A 15,225-nucleotide genomic window follows, 5' to 3' on the forward strand; every position below is an offset into this window, starting at 1 on the left:
ACCATGTCCAGGGTGTAAATAGGTTTGAGACCCATCATTTAAAAGTCACAAGGCATGGTTGATTGTGAAGTCCTCAGTGTTCTTGCCTTTTGAATTACACCGATTGCTACCCCACAAGGTATTATGGCTGTTAAAATCCCCCATAAGTATGAAGGGGATTTTTTTAGAATTCTTGTTAATTATTATTATTATTTTTTTGTAAGTTCTGTTTGGTCTGGCTATGGGTTGACGTAGTTTTGTTCTGATTTCCAGCATTCTTTGATCTAGGATGAGGTATGTCTTTACTGTTGTTGATAGTTTGTGGTTTATCCTTTTGTAGCCAGGTTAGATCTGTCTGGCAATCCACTGAACAAAAGTTTTTTTGAACTTAGAGGTGAAAGTTTTATTTACAATGAAAGAGGGAACCACATAGACCAATTTGCATGCTTCATTGTCTTTGTACACCTTATTTTTCTGGATTTCATTCTCTTTCATCCACATCAAGCATTGTTTTGATGTAGCCATATATTCTACTGCACAATTGCATCATTTGTGTGTCTTCTGGCAGTTTTCTTTGTCATGATCCTCCTCTCCATAATTACTGCAGATATGCTTATTATTACAGCTGTTTGAACCATGTCCATACTTCTGACAGTTAAAGTATCTCAGTCGATTTGGTCTAAATAAGTCCACTGGATCATTCATATACCTGATTGTGATTCTTTCTGGAGGATGAGGTTTATTGAAGATCTGAACTCAAGTGGATGTTTGTTATTAGACTTCTGTGCTAGTCATGGATTATCTATAACAAACACCATGTTCGAACATAAGGATGCTCATAAGTGTACGTGTTACCAGAGCACCCTAGGCCGAAGGACGATGATCGATTTTGTAAACTTGTCGTCTGATCTGAGGCCATATGTTTTGGACACCCGGGTGAAGAGAGGGGCAGAGCTGTCAACCGATCACCATCTGGTGGTGAGTTGGGTCAGGGGGTGGGGAAAGACTCTGGACAGACCTGGGAAGCCCAAGCGAGTAGTGCGGGTGAACTGGGAACGTTTGGAGGAGGTCCCTGTCCGCGAGACCTTCAACTCACACCTCCAGCTGAGCTTTTCAGGCATCCCTGCGGAGGTTGGGGACATTGAACCGGAGTGGGCAATGTTCAAAGCTTCCATTGCCGAAACCGCGGTGGAGAGCTGCGGCCTCAAGGTTTTAGGTGCCGCAAGGGGTGGTAACCCTCGAATACCGTGGTGGACACTGGTGGTCAGGGAAGCCATCCGACTGAAGAAGGAGGCCTTCCGGGATTACACATGTGGATCTGGAGAAAGCGTATGACCGGGTCCCCCGGGAGAAACTGTGTGAGGTGCTGCGGGAGTACGGGGTGGGGGGGTCCCTTCTTAGGGCGATCCAATCCCTGTACGTCCAAAGCGAGAGCTGTGTCCGGGTCCTCGGCACGAAGTCGAGTTTATTCCATGTGGGGGTTGGTCTCCGCCAAGGCTGCTCTTTGTCACCAATCCTGTTTGTGATATTCATGGAGAGGATATCGAGGCGTAGTCGGGGTGGGGAAGGTGTGCTGTTCGATGGGCTGGGGATCTCATCGCTGCCTTTTGCAGATGATGTTGTCTTCATGTCATCATCGATCCTTGACCTTCAGCTCTCACTGGATCGCTTGGCAGTCGAGTGTGAAGCAGCTGGGATGAGGATTAGCACCTCTAAATCTGAGGCCATGGTTCTCAGCAGGAAACCGATGGAGTGCGTACTCCAAGTAGGGAAGGAGGTATTGCCCCAAGTGAAGGAGTTCAGGTATCTCTGGGTCTTGTTCACGAGTGAGGGGACAATGGAGCGGGAGGTTGGCCGGAGAATCGGGGCAGCGGGGGCGGTATTGCACTCGCTGTATCACACCGTTGTCACGAAAAGAGAGCTGAGCCGAAAGGCAAAGCTCTCGATCTACCGGTCAATTTTTGTTCCTACCCTCACCTATGGTCATGAAGGCTGGGTCATGACTGAAAGAACTAGGTCACGAGTACAAGCGGCCGAAATGGGCTTCCTCAGAAGGGTGGCGGGCTTCTCCCTTAGAGATAGGGTGAGGAGCTCAGTCATCCATGAAGAGCTCGGAGTAGAGCCACTGCTCCTTTGCGTCGAAAAGAGTCAGTTGAGGTGGTTTGGGCATCTGGTAAGGATGATCACCTGGCCGCCTCCCTAGGGAGGTGTTTCAGGCGCGTCCAGCTGGGAGGAGGCCTCGGGGAAGACCCAGGATTAGGTGGAGAGATTACATCTCCACACTGGCCTGGGAATGCCTCAGGGTCCCCCAGTCAGAGCTGGTTAATGTGGCTCGGGATAGGGAAGTTTGGGGCCCCTGCTGGAGCAGCTGCCCCCATGACCCGACTTCGGATAAGCGGTTGAAGATAGATGGATTTTAAGTTAAATTTGTTACGTTTTAGACACTTTTTTGGTCAGCATCATCTCATTATTGTCTGTACAGTGAGGTAAAAGCAGACTCTACAACACAGTAATAGTCTGTTTATCCTCTGTAGTGCATTTTGCAGTTTATAGTGACTTAAAATAGACATTTTCTACACTTTAAACAATGTGTTTTGATGGAAGATTCAAAATTTCTCTAGTGACAACTTTGGCATCCAAAAACTCTCTGTAGGCTAAATCCTGAATTTCATAGCTTTCTTTTGCTTGTTATGTGTCTTCAGTTTGATGTTTTTGACAGCCTTGATCTCAGTGATCTGAGGGAAACATTCCTCATCGAAAATATTGAAATTGGTGTATTTAGCATTTTCTTTCCAAATTATGCAATGACTATTTTTGTTTTTATTTTTGCCATACAGTACTTAAGGCCAAATGTTTACTATATGATTTTTAAAGGGCAGTTTTAAAGCTGAAGGAAGGATTACTCACATACAATATATTTCTCCTGAAATCGTATTGGGGGCTTGGCAACATAGCTACAGTATAACGGTGCTATAAAATGAAAATAATATTAGCTATACAGTGGCTCCAAAAAGTATTTGGACAATTAAGCCACACTTAAAAATGTGAATGAAAAATTGTCAGGTTTCAAATGAAAAATAAGACAAAGTATTTGGAAATTTTCCAAATACTATATAAGCCTTTTGATGATATTCAGTACAGATTTAGTTTTGAATGTATTTGCTCTGTGTTGAATTATATTCATTGCTCAAACAAGCTCTATTTGAGTTCTGTAGAATGCCAGAGCTTTATGGGCACAGATGGTGACGGTGTGGTTTTGTGATGCCACCCTTCATGGTTGTACATCAAGCCTGTTGGTCGGTGTGTGTGGGTATGTTGTATTATTTATGATGACTCTGTCTTGATTCTGTTGTTTAGGAAGTGGGAGTACAGTAGTGAGATGACAAATGCAGAGAGGTTTACAGTAATTAAACCAGTTTACAGTTTACAGTAATTATCAGTTTACAGCTGATAATGCAACTGGTGGTGAATTGGGTCAGAATACAGCTCTAATGATGGCAAAGTTCTGAATCAGTGACTTTGACTTGCTGTTATGTATACCCTGTCTTGTTCCACTGTTGCCCTTTTGTTTACCATTTTTGTCACTTTTGTACTCCCTTTTGTAGCTCCACAGTCTTGTTTTCCCTCGTGTTCACTGTTCATTGTTTTCACCTGCCCTTGTTAATTTGCCTTTGGTTTCTGTTAATCACCTTGTCATCTAGTTTGTGTTCTGTTTGTTCATTGGCCCCTTTGTCCCAGATTCTTGTATTTAAACCCTGTCTGTTTGTTCAGTCTCTGTCAGTCGTTGTTTTATTGTTTGAATGTTTGTATGTGGTTGGATGTTCCTCCCAAGCCTGTGTTCCCGTGTTTCTAGTTCCTGTTTTTTCTAGTTTTATGTTTGTTTCCCCATCGTGGGTGTTCCTTTGTGTTTGTTTAATAAATAAAGATAACTGCATTTGGATCCTCAACCTTCGTCTGCCTTCTCCTACTTCCACAACCGTTACACTTGCTATATTGAAAGCACACTGTCTGTTCTCTTGGGATTTTCTCAAGCTCTATGCTGCAGTTGTCATTTTGTGATTGACAACTTCAGAGAAAGAGAAAGCGAGATCACTTCTGTGCTGACCAGAGGTCATCTTTATTGCCCAAGGCAAATATATGGCGCATACTGTATGCGCATTATATTGATTCTTGAGAAATTAGACTAAACATTTGGAAAATAGTAACACCTCCACTTCTAATTAAATCAGATATAATAACTACGATTTCCTTAACACAAAAATGTACAATTTCATTGAAAAAATGTTTTTTCTAAAATTATAACATTAACCCCAAAACTACCGGTCCTCAGACCATAAATCATACTTCATTTAGATTAAATTATATATTTAACTTAAGAAAAACAATACTGTATATACATACAGAGTTAATTAAAATGATTTCTAGATTTGTCAATATTTAGGATAAACAATCGACCAGTCATATTTGTATTTAAAAGTGTTGTCCTTTATTGAGTGACTCAAGTACTTAAAAATCAACGATTGCCCATCACTCCAGTCCATTGTCTGAAGTAGCCTCAGCGAGATACTTTGAGACATTAACATTTAAATACAATTGCTCAAAATTAGCCTCTTAGTGCTTTTTAATCAGTCACTCTTAACATTAACTGGTCCCATTACTTCTCATTAAAATCTGTCGTCTATCTATCATTTTCTAGTTTATCTCTGCTTTATGTCATTTATTTTTCATCTGTCCATTTTCTTGCCTCTGCAGTACTCCCCAGATGACAAAGCTCTTTTACTGGTAAATCTTTGAGTGCTGCCCTGCGTCTCATTGACACCATCTAGACTCTCAGGAGACACGTCTATTTTGGCAACGTGTCATGTCTAATCCCATCAGTCATGCAAACAGTACTGGGCAATGCATGGGCTCTATCTTTTTGAAATCGACTTAGAGAATAAGACTCTCATAAATCTGTGTGTTGTTTCATTTCACTCTTAATTCTAAGAAAGGTGTGCCAGACACAATCAAAAAGCTAAATCAATATTTGGTGGGACCATCTTTGCCTTTAAAACAGCCCCAATTCCTAGGTACACCTGGACATAGTTTTTCTTGGTTGTTGGCAGATAGGATGTTCCAAGCTTTTTGGAGAATTTGCCACAGTTCTTTTATCTATATAGTCTCAATTGCTTCTTTCTCTTTATGTAATCTCAGACTGACAAGATGTTCAGTGGGGGCTTTGTGGGTGCCATGACATCTGTTGTTCTTCTATTCTAATCTTTTCTATTTGCAAACTTAATGTTTGGAATTTTAACATTTAAATTTCCTATCGACACATAGGATATGTGATATAAATACATAAGATATAAATAACCATCTTAAGACAAATGCTTTTGTGAAACATCTTATGTACCTAAGACTTTTGCACATTATTGGATATTAGATATTTAAGGTTTAGAGACCCATGGGCAACGGTCCAATTGGCCCTGTGGTTAATCCATGCCTTGCTGCTTGAGACATATAAAGAACAAATCACTGTTTGTTTGGTTGTTAATTGCCATCGTGTTACTACAGTAATAGTTACTACAATACATTCTATTATATACCATCTGAAAATATGCAAATATCTCCTTTACACAAATGTTTTTCACAAACCTCATAAAACAGCACAAATTCAGCATTTTATTCCTTTGAAACACTCTTATATTTTCCTCTGAAGCATGTATTATATCAGCCTGGATCAAAACTGTTGCTCTGACCCATGAGTGTTGCATGATGGTCACTTTATGTCACTGCAAGCAGATGATCCGGGCCGAGTAAACTGAGAGCTGTCAGGAGATTGCTGTTTTCGCTGGATCCGTACTATATCAATAGAGCAACTTTATAGTAAAAGCGCTTCACGTACGCTGTAAGTTAATGTCATAGTCACTGTGCACTGCATGCACAATTAGTCTTTAGTGAGAAAATGTGATTGCTAATGGGCACATGGCATCTGTGGTTCCTAGACTACCATGCTCTCTGTTCTTCCTTCTTTCTAATGCATTAACTATTTTTCTATGCATATAAATGACAAAAATTAGATGACAAAACAGAAACCAGAATTTTGATTTATATATATATATATATATATATATATATATATATATATATATATATATATATATATATAATAGTGGTAAATAAAAGCTAATAAATTATTATTATTATTTTCCAGAAATATAATTTCATCATCAAAATGGTGTCTAATCAATTCATTCTTAAAAATTTTTTTTTTACTTTTTAACATGTCATTGCATTTTTTGGCCAAATTTGTACTCAACGGCAGTCTTGCTTATACGTTGCATAATAATAATAATAATTATTATTATTATTATTGTTATTATTTTTATTTTTATTATTATTATTATTACAGAGAATATTACATTTAACTATACAGTTGTAATTTTCGATATTTCAGTCAAAATATTTTACATTTCAGTGCTCTAGCTTTTTTTGTATAAAATTGTATATATTTTTGAAATGTGCTTTTAAATCAATTTCAATTCAGTGAGCTTTATTGACATAACTGTAGTATATACAATATTGGCAAAGCTGTTTATTTTTACAACAGTGAATCAAACTTTCCAATGTGAAATAAAAGTCAGTATCAATAGAACAATATTAATTAAGACAATATTAATTGAACTGGTAATAATAAAAATAATAAAGATATTGTTAAGTAGGAAATATATATTTTTTATTGAAGTAACAAAATGGTCATGTGGAACAGGGGGTTTATTGGTTGTTCCTCATGTTGTGGAAAGTCTGACATATTTGGCTATCACCCTGCAGCATTCCTCATTCCCTCCCAGAAGTGGGGGCAGTTTATCTATATTGCTGTAATTCTGGAAATCATTGAAGGTTTTAGTAATTTTTGAAAGGTAGTGTTGCTGAATGATTTGATAGTTTGTGCACTGGGTTTGTAAATGCTGCTCTGTTTCAACTGCTTCTTTACCACAGTCTTTCAGCTCTAGGGAGCCACATTTGCCTGTGTCGACCCTCATCTGTGGCCAGCTTGTGCTCACTCAGTCTGTACTTTGTCAGAGTTTTCCTTTTGGTTGGTCACTATGATTAGGTAATTTGCCACCGAATATGTTCTTTTTAGGGCCAGATAAATTTCAAGTTTGCTTTGGGATTAATAAATAATCCTTAATATAATATAATACAATATAAAATATTTTTAATTATCTTTGTTTTTATTATGATGTGTTTTTATTTATTTTTTTTGCCTGAAGCTTCACTTTCCGGATAAACAGTTTGCGACACGGAGACTTTTAAGTCACATCTGAAATCTCATCTCTATACACTGGCCTTTGATTCTGACAAATGAAATGTAGGACACAGTTTTGGAGTGTTTGGATTTTAGATTTGTTTGTGTATGTGATAATTTAAATGTTATGTTTTAAATTGAATTACTGTGAAGTACTTTGGTCAACTCTGTTGTTTTAAATGCTCTATAAATAAAGCTGAGTTGAGATTAAAGCACAGATTCTGTGATTTAATTATATATTATATAGTTTACATGTGCTGAGTGGTTCACAGTAGATTAGTGCTCTGCTCTGTCATATCATACAACATGTCGTGAATGACTCTCAGTATGCATGAGCGATTGGATTTATACATTTAAAGTACGCAGCTCTTACACAATAAGATTGCAGCCTTTAGTGGTTTAATGAATCACACTAGGACCTGCCACTATTTTAATTTGATTAATTGTCCATTTCAGTGTAAGGAGTAACAGAGCTTATGCTCAAAATGAGCCGTGTGTCAGTCATGCTGCACGCTGGTACCAGATTGGTGCTCGTTAATACTGGTACCGCAGAAACACTGGTATCTTTACATCTTTTTTAATTTTGTATTATCTTGGTATCGAATACTGGTACTTTTGACAACACTGTTAGTGGCCTGCCGGCCACCCTGCTCTTTGGATTTTGGCGTTATTGATCTACCCATTATACATTTATTCTGCAACTGAAAGTGTCCAGTAATTGGCAGTTTACCAAGAGTAGTATTTTGAGTGGTCATTTTATTTATTTTTTTGGTCTGAATTTGCTGTTAGTTCCTCATTCCTTTGAAGCAATGTCTTTAATTAATATCTCTGTTGAACATTTTACAGTGGCATTACTGCAGTGCATTCATTTGGTTCCTCAGCATTTGCTGACAAAGTGTTTTCATCTGCTCTTTAACTTTTGCTGAACCACTGTGAATAAACCTGCTGATCACTGTAAAATTACCAATAAATTGATTTATCAAAGACTATTAGCTAATCCCAGTGGACTCTCTGTTGTTTCTAGGTGGTGAATGTTATTTTGGAGTCGGGGAAAAACTTGTCTAAAGAGGAAAAGAAAACGGAGCGATGCCCACTGCTCTACGAGTGGCATAAGAAACAGTATGTAGGTGCAGCCCATGGTCTGGCAGGCATCTACTACATACTCATGCAGGTAAGAAAGACATTGTATGCATAAAGGATGTCTTTAAATTGTGTTTATAGGCCTACTGTATCTTGCAGTGCCATAATATAAGAGTTTTATATTTTGCCAGTTGGTTATTGGTGGCCTGAATTTCCAGATAGTATCAAGTCTTTATGTCTGGGTATGTTGGTTTTTAAATTATAATTTTTTTAAATATAAGTTCTTGAAATAATTTGCTTTAATTCTATTCACCTTATGCGCCAGCGAATCTAGCATGCAGCCATCTTGAAAATTTTGTCTTTGAACATCCGGTCTAACATTATCTATATAGATAACTATGGCATTGATGTAAAAGTGTAATTAGCTAGCAGAGTGGATTTACGGGTTATGGAGATGTCAAAAGTCATCATGGGTATTTTAATGTGTTCAGGGGATGTCATAACAACTGGAAACAGAGCGGGAGATTTTAAAGCATTCATAAATCCATAAGATCCTACCTTCACACTGTGGACAGACTGATATGCCTCATTGCTCATGAAACTCCACGAGACAACACACAGTCATTAAAAATATCTCTGTTTGACACCTCTGACAGAAGTGGAAGTTTTATTTTATATTGTGTTTACAACTATTTTAATCCCATTTATTTTATATTTTAATTTTTTTAATTAAGAATCCCACGTATAACAATTAAACGCTTGTATCATGAAAAAGTGCAGTGTGGGATAGATGTCTGGTAGCTGAATGTGAACTGCCAAAGTTACTGTGAACACCTCACTAGCGTTTTCATGTAGTAAAGGGGTGGTGCAGACTCTTGGTGAAAAATACTTTCTGTGCTCCCACACGTAATCCATTTTGATCAACTCTTCACAGTAACTTCAATACAAACAGGAAGTTAGATGACAAAATTCGGAAGAGCGGAACACTAAAAAGGGGCGGGGAATTTCAGAAGCTAGGCAATTCAACTTTATTAACCAGAACTTATTTACAAAATGACAAGAACATTAAAAGGATGTCTAACACGATTGAAATAAAGAGGTGAATGTAGCCATTGCTCAGTGAGGGATTCAAAGTAAGCTTACATAAGTTACATACGTTTTATTTATTTTTATTTTTATTAACATTTTTTATATCATACTTATTTCCGTAATTTGATCAAACAGGATATTTAAGGTGAGACAAACCAACTTAAAATTATGTCACTTTCTGGATGATGGTGTCATAAAGACTTGGCTTTTTTTAGTGAATGGGATATTACTAAAGACTACTGGATGGAAAGTGATATTAAGGTCACCAAAAAAACAGATTCAAAATGTGGTACTCTAAGGATTCAAACCATGCAAGATTCTGTTGATGGTGCAGAACTTTCTAGATGACTTCGGACCATCCCAGAAAGACATGCTGATACTATTCTTTTCTCTGAACACTGCTCTATTAAATTTTTCTTCCATAAAGTACAGCTGATTGTGCAGCAGTAGGAGATTAGTATGAGCATGCAATTTCTTCCAAGCCACCTCACTTTTCCATCAGGGAGTGTTTTCTGGCATCTACTACAAAATTTAAATGAAATATTATGGACAAAATGTTGAGCCAACTATCCTAGTGCAACCGAATGCATGAAGCACTGGAAAACAGTGAAATAAACTGTAGTGTTGTGATATTTTTCTTCTTACTTTATTCCTTTAAAAATAGCTGCCTAGTCTGGCACTCTTTCCTCAATATTAGTGAATCAGAACAGAAGTCAACTGGAAGATTGATTGGAGTTCCTTAGAGGTGATGAATAATTTATCTTGAACTTTAAAATGTTGAGCTGTAAACACAATTTGTGATGACGAGGGCCTACTTTGACTTACTGCCTTGGACGATGGCCCAGACAGACTTATGGTCCACATTAAGATCAGATTTGAGGGCCACACAAATGCACCAGTTAACTAATTTTGGGTAGCTGACTTTAGTGCAGAGTACACACTTCTACCCTCTGTTTAGTTTTGTTGTTGAACTCCTTCAGCAAAGTCTTAATAACAGCATTTAAAGATGTAATCCATAATGAAATAGTGACCCTTAGCGAAGTTGGAAAACCTTTCAGCAGTTATGGGTATAGTTTCAAAGATATTATGATCTTTTCTTTCTTGATGGCCTGTCCGTAGTAATTCAATGATATTGATATGCTCCAGTTAGTCAATACCAACGACACTGACGAAAAATTGTTATTGATCATTTGTATTCAATTTTGCACATTGAATATTTACAATAAATATGTGATGTTGGTGATCATGAATTTTCTTGTGATCCCTAATGCACCTTTTGATGATTTTAATTTTCTAAAGTAGTGTCTGTAGACTATTTTATTTTTGTTTAGTTAAGTTGATCTGAATCTTATTTAGAGTTTGATTAATTTCCGCAAATCCATGTATCAGTGTGTTATTTCAAAACACCAACTGAGCAATTTGTTTAACTAAATTTCTTATACTATATTTTAGGTCTTGCATTTAATATTTACATATACTTTGCAGCTCTGGCTTTTTGGCCCCGAATATGGTTCCTATGGGGAAAATAACACTTAGAACAATTTCAGAGAAAGTACATTAATGTATTCAGATATGTATGTATATTGACTGTCCTCAAATGACCGAAAAATATTGAAATATCACCCAGGCAGAATACAGACTATGGAGGTGTAGCGGTTATGGCTCAGAGCTGATAATTGAAAGTTTGCTGGTTCAATCTCAGCATTGTTGTAAGTAACAGAAACAAATTTAAAGACCCTGGTTGTGTGGTGATACATATTATAAATGGAAAGTTATGACTATACATTCTGCTTGAATGAGCCCAGTTTGAATATATATATATGGCACATCTGTGATCGTGCATCTTTGTGTACAATGTATGTGTATCACATGGTGTATGAGCCTCATTGGAAGCTATTGTAAAATGGCTATAAATGCACATCTTTGACTTTACATTCTATATTAAAGGTGGAGTATGTAACTTTATCTTTGTTAAACTGCTTTCATCTTAAAGGAATATTCCGGGTTCAATACAAGTTCAGCTCAATCGACAGCATTTTTGGCATAGTGTTGACTGCCAAAAAATATTTTGACTCATTCCTCCTTTTCTTTAAAAAGGCAAAAATCAGTTACAGTGAGGCACTTACAATGGAAATGAATGGGGACAATTTTTGGAGGGTTCAAAGGCAGAAAGTGAAGTGTGTAATTTTATAAAAGCACTTACATTAATTCTTCTGTTAAAACTTATGTATTATTTGAGCTGTAAATTTGTTTAAGTCATCGTTACAGTAATTTTAGGATTTTAGGTTTTGTTGGCATTACATCATATATAGTATAATTGGCTATAACTTTGCACAGAAAAGCTAAGCAATTTTATCACTGTAAAATCATGTTAATACATGTATTGTTTATGTCTTGTGGCTATACGTTTGAAAAAGTGAGTATTTTAACGTTTACATATTGGGCCCATTCACATCCATGTGCCTCACTGTAACTCAGAAAAGGAGGGGTAAGTGAAAATTCATTTTTGTGGTAATCAACATTATGCCACAAATGCGGATTGATCTTAACTTGTATTGAACCCAGAATATTCCTTTAATATGCAGACACAGCTGTAAGTAAGCCATTTGTTGGTTTTCTTAGCCTGTAAACACTGTGTCTCTGTGGCACTATAAAAATTCCTCTTTGTTCTAAGTGACCCATCCATACCGAAACAATAACATTGACTCAACCAATAACATGAGTTGGAGGAGGGACTATCTGTTTGTTCGATCAACAGATGGGGGGCATATTTAGAAAGCTGTTTGAAAATAAGCAATTTGCAATTCCGTTCAGTGGCACTAGTGGCTGAGAAATTACACACTTCAGCAAATAGGGACCAAGTTGTCAAGCGTAATATATTATTGAACTTGGTGAAGAATTGTTTAGTCAATTATTAAAATTAAAATCACATTATACAGAAGGCATTTTATAATAACTTCATAATAAATGTTTAATAATAATTTTGGAAAAAATATATTATTGTATTATTAATTCATTTTTAATTATTATATAATTTATAATTATATATACTTCAGCATAAATACAGGGATTTTACCATGGTTAAGGGTGGGGGTTTTAGTAAAGGCCAGAGTACTGTTTTTCCATGTTCCGATGGATTTCGTCATCAGCACAGTACACGTGGACTGTGTGCGTGCAGTATTTCTAGAAACTTGCCTGTGAGCACCATGTGCACATGTGCCTTGAATTGACTGTATTAAAGATTACTACAAAGCAGTGTCCATATGGGCTCATAGTCAAAAAGTATATGTTAAAAGGCAGTAGCAATCGACTAGGCAAGATATGTAATGGCACATAGAAACAAACTAAGTACAGTATATCCTAGCCTTAACACCCCTTACCCATGGTAAACTCCTTGTAGCGCACAGTCTCTTGTTGCTTGTATTATTCTGTTCTGTTCTGTTCTATTCTGTGGAATGGAACTTATATAACTTGTATTGTGTCTCTCAGCATAAATCCTTGTATTGGCCGATAATCCCTACGCTATTGCCGCCCACTCTAATGGGTTTTCTTGGAGCCTTCTAAGAACACATATGCAGTCTGCTCCTATTTGAGCTGCATCTTTATGTTTTACTCAGAGAAGTAGAGGTGAAAAGAACTAAAATGGCTCATCTTTTATCCCATGCAATAAAGGCAGCATTTTCAGCCTCTGCATAAGTGCTTGTAGTAAATTATCTACTCCACTCTATGACAGCAGCTCTAACAGAGACATAACACGGTGGGTTCTGGATTGCGGCTGGCTGTTCAGAATCTAACCCTGGGGGCCTGTGATGTAATTTGAGGTACAGTAATAGAGCTTCACGGAGCTGCCAGGGTGAAATGAGCGGCCGATTTGGCTCAGTGCTTCATTAAACATAACTATATACAGTAAATATGAATAATGACACACTTTGTGGAAAGAGAGTTTGTATAATTTTATGTTAATGCTACATTGTAGATTTCTTTTACGGGACAGATGGATATGACTTCCGAAATATATCCATTTGACCTTATCTTATAATGCATCTTATTATATAATATTTCAATTGATGTATGTTTAAACAATTTTTTTAAATTATACCTACAAACTGACAATATATATTTGTTTATTGTCCTTTCCATCCCTGTATAATACTTACACATCGATACAAGTTGAACAAAGCTGTAAGTTAAAGGCAGCTGGCATATACTGGCGATGTCCGAAACCAAAGGTAGTTGTCTTGTTGCTTCACTGACTTATCAGTCAGTGACACAACAGACAGCATTTGCATATGAAGGCAACTCCTGAAACTGGTTTTGGACCAGCAACTCATTAACACCATCTGGTACCCACTAAAGGTAATGCATCTGCTTCATTCAGTTCAACCGATCCAAAATGATCTAATAATCTAGAACAAAATCAAAAGAGTTTTGGCGATAACCAAGTGTATATTTCATAACTACAATACTAATTTCTCACTAGAAATTAAATCAAAATTTGGAAAAAACTTGCATTATACACAAATTGGCTATCAACTGCCTCTTCAGCCGCAATTTCTTTCTTCAGCTCAACTGCTGTGGATCCGCATGCACAGGATTGTGGGATTTCATAGGCAGAAAAGGATACATCTATGCCTTCAAAAATCAATCAGATGAATGTATCTCATTAGACAAGATGTGATGGAAACATTGGATTCAGATGTGACTTGATCCCTTCCTATCTCCGTATACAGCCGGCAGAGGCAGCATTTTCCTGGTTTCAGACACCGCCACTGTAGGTAGATCAGGCCAGCAGAGACATTCAGGCTGCAAGACGATTTGGTGTGGTTTGCCTGCGGTTGTCAAGGCAACAGGAATGTTCGTCATTGTGAAGCAAGAGGACAAGGTCTTGTGGCCGGTGTTATATTGAACCAGTGCTGTTGCTCACAAACAACAGTTTATGTTAATATTTGTGTAGGCATGTGTTGCTTTGATGATGTTTTATTCATTTGGTTTATTTATCTTGATAAAACTAAAAAGGCAACCTGCGGATTGCAAGCAATCCATTCACATTTGTAGTTCAGGTGCAAAGGGGAAAAAGAGCCGGCGTTCTCATCAGAGTAAGACGTCACGCAAATCGACCCCCGCTACCCAGTATACTACTGGCAAATATTCAGTCTCTGGACAAAAAGCTCTGAGAGCGTGGATCTCTTTCGAACGAGAAACGAGGGATTGCAGCGTTATCTGCCTTACAGAAACCTGGTTGTCTGCGGAGATTCCTGACTCGGTCATCGAACCCGCGGGGTTCTCCGAGTGGACAGAGCAAAAGTCCTCTCAGGTAAAAGCAGAGGTGGTGGTGTATGTTTTATGATCAACAAATCGTGGTGTGATCAGAGGAACAGGGGAAGTCTTTCTGCTCTCCTGATCTGGAATATCTCATGCTTCTGTGTCGACCATTCTGGCTATCTAGGGAATTCACAGCGGTCATTATCACAGCTGTGTACACCCCCCCCCCATAAGCTGACACAGACCGGGTACTCAAGGAACTGTATGAGAACATAAGTGAGCAGGAAACCGCGCACCCTGAGGCCACGTTCATTGTTACCGGGGACTTTAACAAAGCCAATTTTAAAACAATCGCACCAAAATACCACCAACACATCAGCTTCAACACACGAGGGGACCGGGTTTTGGACTTTCCGGGATGGCTACAAATACCTCCCCTGCCCACCATTTGGCAACTCAGACCACTCTTCCGTTCTGCTTCTGCCCACTTACAGGCAGAAACTGAAACGGGAAGCACCCACCCTCAG

The 15,225-nt window shown here is 37.8% G+C and overlaps 1 protein-coding gene across 2 annotated transcripts in view; it reads left to right on the forward strand.

Moving 5' to 3' along the window:
• Nucleotides 1-15,225, forward strand: part of LOC127634026 (lanC-like protein 2) — a 69,395-nt gene that overhangs the window by 21,953 nt on the left and 32,217 nt on the right. For both annotated transcript variants that reach the window (XM_052113420.1, XM_052113421.1), the window contains exon 6: nucleotides 8,292-8,438. In XM_052113420.1, the coding sequence (XP_051969380.1) occupies nucleotides 8,292-8,438 (147 nt within the window). The remainder of the gene's footprint in view (nucleotides 1-8,291; nucleotides 8,439-15,225) is intronic.

This window comes from Xyrauchen texanus, chromosome 41, assembly GCF_025860055.1.
Source record: "Xyrauchen texanus isolate HMW12.3.18 chromosome 41, RBS_HiC_50CHRs, whole genome shotgun sequence".
Taxonomy (NCBI): domain Eukaryota; kingdom Metazoa; phylum Chordata; class Actinopteri; order Cypriniformes; family Catostomidae; genus Xyrauchen; species Xyrauchen texanus.